This window comes from Arachis ipaensis, chromosome B4 (genome assembly GCF_059453495.1).
Source record: "Arachis ipaensis isolate K30076 ecotype BB chromosome B4, ASM5945349v1, whole genome shotgun sequence".
In the NCBI taxonomy this organism is placed as follows: Eukaryota; Viridiplantae; Streptophyta; class Magnoliopsida; order Fabales; family Fabaceae; genus Arachis; species Arachis ipaensis.
The window spans coordinates 10,589,535-10,597,890 of record NC_142439.1 but is presented as its reverse complement, the minus strand read 5'-3'; the positions used below and the strand labels follow the sequence as shown (position 1 = coordinate 10,597,890).

The window sequence follows — 8,356 nt, the reverse complement described above, 5'->3', positions numbered from 1 at the left end:
TATAACAACTCTGGAAAGTAAAACAAGTTTAAGGAAAAGCACCCCTACCTCGAATAATCAAAATTCATAGATCAAATACGTCAAAGAAACCTTTTTCCCTCGACTCGCACTCAACGGCAGCTGCATCCGCCGCTTCGTTTACTTCCACAACGACAGAAACGGCTTTTATTTCAACCATGCAATTACCGGAACTCGGCCCTAGAACGCCAACATCCCAAAATTCTCAAAAATCTATAGCAGAACAATAGCAGTAAGGGTTTCAAGGCTAGAATAACTCACTGTGTCTAAAAAGAAATGAGGTAACGGAGCGGTAGCAGCTCTGGCGGCTACCTCAAGTGACGGCGGCGGCCCGAGTCTCTACTGACAGCAACTGAAATAGCCAAGCAGCGACAATAATGTTTTCAGAATTCAAGAGAATAGAAACCAAACTCATAAACCTTACCGGCAGTGGCCCTTAACTACGGCAGCACCGTTTTCCAGCAACAAAAGCTCGGCCATCCTCCTCTAACAGCGGCGACGGAGCACGCGGCGGTGACAGCGCGCAACTCGGCGACAGTGATGTGACGGCTCACCTCCTTTCTCGCGTCGCACCGTCTCTGTCTCTCTCAATCTCAGCGTCGCTTTCCCTTTCTTCTTCGAGCTCGACGACATCAGACCCATGGTGGCGACGGCAGCGAAGATGAACAGCGGCGCAAGTTTCCTCCTTCCTTCTCTGATCTGACAGCAGCTTCTCCTTGTCGTGGTGCTTTCTCCCTCTCTGAACAGCGTCAATGGCGGCACGTGGATCTGATGGCGACGACGACATGCAGCTCGGCGACGGTCCACAGACGGCGGGCTCGCGGCAAGGGCTCCTTCTCCCTTTCCTTAGTCGTAGCTTCCCCTCTCTTTTCTCTTTTTTTTTTTTATTTTCTGTGGGTGAGTGTGGCAGGGGCTTTGTGTGCTAGGAGTGAAGGTGGTGAAAGTGAGGAGTGGCGATGGAGGGTTAGGTTAGAAGGGATTAGGGTTTTGTGTTTTATTTTTATAATTAGGGTTTAATTTGGGGCAAATGTGAAATTAGGGATTTTTGGACAAATTGGGGTTTTGTTAAATTTTAATAAAATTAAGAGACATTATATTAAATTAAATATAAAATATCCATCTTTAAAATACCTTTCAATTACAAATTTATAAATTAGTTTCGATTAAATGCTAATTAAATAAAAATTGGAGACATAAATTAATTCTCCTTTATTTATAAAATAAGGTTAAAAATATAAATATTTAAAATTAAGGCATATAAAATATTCACTATTTTTCAATTATAAGAACTCTTAATCAAAAATAAGAGTTTACTCAACTTTTATATAAAAATCTTCGAAATACAGTCTTAAATAAATATAATGCATCGTAAATAATTAATTAATAACTTTTAAAAATTTAGAGGTCTTACACTAATAAAATTTTATCGACAACCTAGTATTTGACTAATCTCATTAGAAAAGCAATTGGCATATGATGTTGTGCTCTCAGTTATACATTTTATTTCAAGTTTGAAAGTAGAGTTATAGATAAATTAGTTGTATCTACAGTAAATATTTGTACAAAAGTATAATCATAACATGTTATTAAAATAAAAATACTATTTTTTTTACCTAAATGTTATTAAAAACTTCTTTGAACACGATATTTATTGTTGATGACTTTGGATTGCCGTCTTCGTCCAGAATTAGAACCTTGAAGCCACGGCGACTCTTAACTCTTGACAAAACAACGTAAAGTTATCCATGGGTGAACATTGATTTTGGCAAGTAAAGGCCTACATGCGATAATGATTTACCTTGACTCTTGTTGACGGTCATTGCAAAGCACACTGTTAATGAAAATTGTCTCAGTTGGAACTTAAATGGCAATCCTGAATTTGAAGGGACCAAGTTCATTCTTGGAATGTACACTTTGTTGCCAATATTTCTACCGGTCACTACCGTCACTCCAATTATGTTGTTGTCAAGTTCGTTAACTATTAACCTTATCCCGTTGCATAAACCTGAAGTCTAGTCCATGTTTTGCAGTAGCATTACAGTGACTCCTGGCTTCAATGTCAACTTGTGGTTGGGTAGTCCCGAACATTTGATTTCATTTAGGAACTCTGGTATGAACCACTCTTATTGTACATCTTCATTCTCATCAGCTTGACATGTTATTTCAGAACTTAGATACTCCTTTTCCATCCCTCAAAAGATTGTCAAGACGAAATCATTTACCTTCTTAACACTCTCAAGCGTGGGTGCAAGAATTGCCCTACTCTGAAAATGCCTGTAATCTGACATGTTTTATAACAAATCTGGATATGCAAAATCTACCAAATGAGAGGGGGTCATCAACAGTTGTAATTAGCAGATCATTTGGAATATTAACTTCTGACTCATCACCAACAGCAGAACCAATATTAGCAAATCTGTTTATTTCACCATCATGTTGATTTGAAGAAGACATTAGAAGTCTCATGTTCGTATGCAACTTCAGAACCTTACAAAACGACCACAAATGGGATGAGTTAATAGCTTATGACAATATATCGTATCTACTCCCTTTTAGAATCATCAAAAGTATCTGTCTGAAATCACCTTCTAGAACCACAACCTTACCACAAAATGGTTTATGTGTCTTATGTTGATCGGTAACTGATATAAGATCCCTGATCGTCCGATCAAGTGCTTCAAAGCACATTTTATTGAGCATTGGAGCTTCATACCAAATTATTAAGCTACTTTGGATGAGCAGCTCAGCCTTCAAACTGCCATGCTTGATGTTGCAAGTAGCTAGATTCATCAGTAATTGTAATAGATGTTGAAAACCTAGAATTATCCGTTCTGCCACCAGGCAGGAGTAAAGACGCAATTCCACTGGATGCAAGATTTAAAACAATCTTTTTTCTAGACCGAATAGCAAAAGAAAGTTCATTCCAAATAAATGCCTTACCACACCCACGATGCCCATAAACGAAGTAAAAACTACCAGAGTCTGTAATAACAGCATTGAGTATCTCATCGAATACTAATCTTTGCTCATGAGTCATCTTTTGTTCCGTATATAAGTTTGTATGAGTCAACTCATTTATGTCATATGCTAACTCCTCCTCTATTAGCTTATTCTGAAAATGGCAAACATCAGACACCTCATAATATGGCATTGATTAATAGTCTCTTAAAGATCTCGCATTGCTGTTGAGTATCTTCTCAATCTCAATAAGGCGAGAGGTTTTCTAATTCATCATCAGTCATGTTTAGTCCTAGCAAAAGCACATGATGGTTTTATAAAATATTTAATAAGTAATTTCAAAATAAAAACCGTTAATATTATTAATAAAAATAAAGTAATTAGATAATAGAATCTTGATATAAAAAAAAGACATAGTGAAATACCTTGATTTTTCAATGCTTTTTTCCTCTCGTATAGTATTTCGTCAGTTAATAATGTCCAAGTTGCATTCCAAACACGATCTGATTTGCTAATGCTATTAGATATCAATAGCATCACAAATAGTTTTCTCAATTGATGACTAGATGCAAGTTCAGCTACCTCATTAATAGCTGCAAGAATTTCCTATCGTCACACCATAGTCTCACAAAATAGCAAGCATCTTGGAAGTTAGAATATGTAATCCAATTAACTGTCCTAATAGACTCATATGTTGTGCAACCTCTTTGAACAGTTAACAAAATTCTCATATAGTATATACCACCTGTACTTGGTGGAACATAGTTTAACCTACTAATAAAATACCCTCTTTTACATGAATGTCATTCCCTTGCTTCTCTATCATAAACAAATTGATTTAAAAACTCACCATACATTAAAGTTTGACTTGCTTCAAATTCTATGTTGACCTCCATCCATGCTAAGAACATTGTACGTTTTCTTTTCTCTTCTTTTACGATTTCCTCAAGATTCTCATCATCTTTAAAGATGATATTTTGCTCTCCAGACAAATGAAAGGTTAATCTCATCTCTAAAAATGAATATTATAAGCTAAAATTTTCCACACATCTTCACATATAGACAAATACTTACAATCATAAAATTTGATCTCATCAATAGTATGAGAATCCTCTCCACTTGAAGCTTCCTCTAAAACTCGGTGGGATCTCTAACATTCCTATTTAAGTTTGTGCATGCAATTTTTTTTATATATATATATTTTTGGTCATAGCCTTTAGGCCCAAACGGACACTCGGACCCAATGTTGGTAACCCTACCTATGACCTACCCGGCTCCGCAAACCCACCTGAATCAGCCGTCTTCCCCAAATCCAATATCCAGTGATAAACTGATAATAGTTCAGAATAAATAATTACATTTTTTGTTATTAGTTTTTTTAATGTTGTTGACTTTTATCTCTTTTAGTATATATAGAATTATAATTTCCCTCATATTTTGAGTGTTCCGAAATTCCTAGTCCTAGCATTGGAAATAGACACTCAGTTCTGCCAAAGTATTAACGACAAGTCAAACAATAGTCCTACTACGTACTGATTAGTCGAAATGAATAATTGCAATCCAAGCAGGCCCAACAAGGTTCCATAATGAGCATTAATACAAATGATTTCTTAACAATTTGAAGTGTAGTTACTTCTCTCGTATCATGTAAAAATTAATTTCTTCAAATCATTATAGATAATCAGTAATATCAGTATTATGCTGCAAGATTTTCCATAAAATAAACTAATAAAGAGTGAATACATATCCGGCCTCTGACAATTATTATAAAAGGACAACGAGGCCCCCAAGAAAAAAAAATACCCAATCCGGTCCTTGATAATTTTTTTTTTGGGCTGATTAGTTCCTGTGCCAAAAAAAATAATATTGATCTTTTTTTTGCACAGGGGCCTCGTTGTCCTTTCGAAGTAATTGTCAGGACCAGGTTGGGTTTATTTTTTTTGTCAGGGGCCGGGTTGGGATTTTTTTTTTCAGGGACCTCGTTGTCTTTCGAAGTAATTGTCAGGGGCTGATTTGGGTTTTTCTCTAAACTTAGAATACAACTTAAAATTACTAAAATTTTTTTAAATATATCAGTACATTAATATTTCAGTAATTTTTAACTATTAATCTTAATTATAAAAAATATATATAATAGGCTAATTTTTTTATATGGAAGAAATTTCGGTGTTTTTTTGGGAAATGGGATTATTTGGTGTAATTACAGATGAGTGGATTTTGTAAGTGAACAGTCAACACGTGGGGGCGTGTTGGACACGTGTCAGCATTCTGGCCAACACGTGGAGGTGTGTTGGACACGTGGCATTATATTGACCAACACGTGGGGGGCGTGGTGCAACACGTAGGGGGCGTGTTGAATGAGTTCCACAATAATGTAATACACTTCAAATATCAATATTCAACTAAAATACCATCTCCATTTTCATATTAAAAATAATTTCTTTATATAATATATATAATTAATATTAACGACAAAAATTTACTGAAATAATGATATACCATATATTTGAAAGCTTTCCAAATTTATTTTTTGCCGAAAGTGGATAAATGCGAGGTATAGCCGTATAGCAGCCATCGGCATGACAAGGAGAGGAAGAGTAGCAGTCATCGAAACTGGAAAGGAGTAGAGACAATAGCCATGAAACTATGGAAGGGAGCGTAAGGATCAATATTTCAGCCAGATTGGGCTAGCTTTGGGCCTCATCCCTTTCTGTCTCGTATTTAGGCAAAGCCGAAAACCTGTGGATGATAATCTTCTAATATAAAAAAAATTTAAAGGGCCATGATACAAGCTTTTCTTTAATGGTACAACTGTATAGAAAAATAAAACTTGTAAACCTTTCACCGAAAAAAAAAAACTTGTAAACCTGTCCAGCTAGATCTAATGGCCCCAACGCATCTGCAGGCTAAAAGAACAACACCAAAAACACACACACACATATATATATATATATGAAACACACATTTTAGCCTAATTGAGCACCGCAAGGCTTAGTTGAGTGGCAATTATGTTTGCCTTGCTCTAAGGTACACCGGGTTCAAATTCCAGCTGAAGCTGGTTGTTGTTTAAGAATCCATAGTATTTATGGTAGTGTGTGAGTGTAATGCCTAAAATTAGGAGTTGTCCAATCTGTTTGACCCCTAAAAAAATATTAGCTTAATTGAAGGATTTTTTATAAATAAATAATTTAAATATTTTTTTTACCAATATAAATAATTTGGAACATATTTACAAATTTTTATTTTATTATATATTTCGTTTACAGTGTAAACAAATTAATTATGAACATATTTCGTTTATACTATAAACAAAATATTATTTATGAAATGAAAGATGTGGAAATTTTTAAATGCGTAATACGAGTGCACACTTAATACGTGAAAATTGATGTACTTCACATATTTTGTTTACAGTGTTAATGAAATATACTCATAATTAGTTTACTATAAACAAAATATGAGTACTGTGAGTCTGTGATTACTAAAAATTTATTTTTTATAAGTATAAAAATATAATTTTTTAAAATAATAAAAAGTATTAAAAATAGAATTTTGACCAATTTAAAAAATAAAATTCGATATATTTTTGTTACTATTTAGATCTACCTTAATTAATTTATATCTCATCTATATTTTAAATTTTAAACTAGTGTATATTTTCGTACTCTGTACGGGATAATACATAAAATTATATAAAAAATTTTATTAAAAAATTAAATAAAATATATATAATATTATAAATACTTTACAAAGTTATAATTAAAATCAAACTATCAAAATTTTTAATATTAAAATATTAAAAATAATTAATATTTATCTTAATCAATTTGAGTTTGTTGAGTGATCATCTCATTCGTTTGCTTAAACAACTATTAAGAATTAGAATCTCACCTTGTGTGTGTAGCAATCCATTGGCTAGCAGTAAACCCTTAATAAATGGAGCATCAATCCGTGGTTAGACTTGGTAGGAGTACCCGAATACGCGGGTACCCGACCCGTCCATACCCAGTTGGGGAGGGTAATAACTTGACCCAAGTTGGAGCTGATTTTGCTTAAGACAGAGTATGGTCGGGTTTAAGGTGTACCCGCCCCGGATATACATATAAACACTTTTTAGCAATTAGGATTTGTCTCACATCACAGATTCAGTGATTCATAGCTTCAGTCCATACTTATAACCATGCAAGAGAAACTCAATCATCCTCACCCAAAGTCTTTTTGGCTTCTTCAAAAAAATCCACATAGCTCCCATCATCGTCGTTGCTGAGCCTATCGCCGTCTACCACTTCACAACTCCCATCTTCCTTCACAATTCATGTCGTCATTGCTGCTTATCCCGTTACCATCGCAGTTGAGCCCGTCGACACCTTTTTCCTGTCGAGTCCCTTATACATGAGATCATTTTTGCATGTAATTTCTGAATTTTCTCATCTAAATTTGATCTATGTGGTTGAGTATTTTAGTATGGTGATCATCGTGATGGTTTCATTGTGACACTAATGTGATAATAAAAGCGGCGGTAATTTCATAACTTATATGTATGAGACAGACCAAATTATTAAAGTAATCAGGGAAATAACATTCAAATGTGCGCATAAAATTTATAAGATGTGATAGGAAAATATATATGCATAGCCCAAATAAAATATTATTAGAAAATTATTATTTCTTAATATATTTATGGGTAATACATATATTAATTATAATTATGCATTAAGTAATTTCACATTAAATGACTTATATAACGGTGATCTCATTTATTGTCATAAATATTGAATTAAATAAGTCATTATTATTTTTTATTTGGATAAATGAGATTAAAATCATAGATACTATTTTATTTGAGTTTTAGGGTTTAATGAGTGTCACACTCAGATATAAATAATGACTTTAGGATTTTGGTCTTCAACACATCAAACTCGCCTCTGTAGCTCTTTTTCCACGTTGGAGTTATGATTCAGTCCTATCAGGGATACAAAAGGTTTTTGTCGACGAAGATCAAAGAACCACAAGTTCCAAACTCTCTGATCTCAATCATGCTCTCGAATGAAGAAATGCTTCCGTGCTCTCAGTTATATATCTTAATGATTTAACATGGATGATCTTAAGGTTGAAAAATCCTAAAATTTTTAGATAAAATAAAATTTTTATTTGATCAAATGATGATAAATAAATTTATTGAATTAAATTATATTAATGTGATCATTGGATGATAAAGAATACTAGAAAAATAAATAAATAATATTTTAAGAGTATAAAATATTAAATTGTCATTTCAATTTACTTTTTTAATTAACCACAAAAATATCTTGAATTAATTTAATTTTTACAAAAAAATATATACCTAAAATTATTTCATTTCTTTAAAAATCTTTTGAAC

The 8,356-nt window shown here is 33.5% G+C and overlaps 1 protein-coding gene and 1 pseudogene across 1 annotated transcript; both read right to left on the bottom strand.

Annotated features, from left to right (window-relative positions):
- Nucleotides 1–1,631: 1,631 nt before the first annotated feature.
- On the bottom strand, nt 1,632–2,484 carry LOC107636014 (uncharacterized; annotated as a pseudogene).
- A 277-nt stretch (nt 2,485–2,761) lies between these two features.
- LOC148566645 (uncharacterized) lies at nt 2,762–3,169 on the bottom strand. The gene has a single exon (XM_088484360.1). The coding sequence runs from the start codon at nt 3,167–3,169 to the stop codon at nt 2,762–2,764; it is 408 nt and encodes a 135-aa protein (XP_088340486.1).
- Between the last annotated feature and the right edge of the window lie 5,187 nt (nt 3,170–8,356).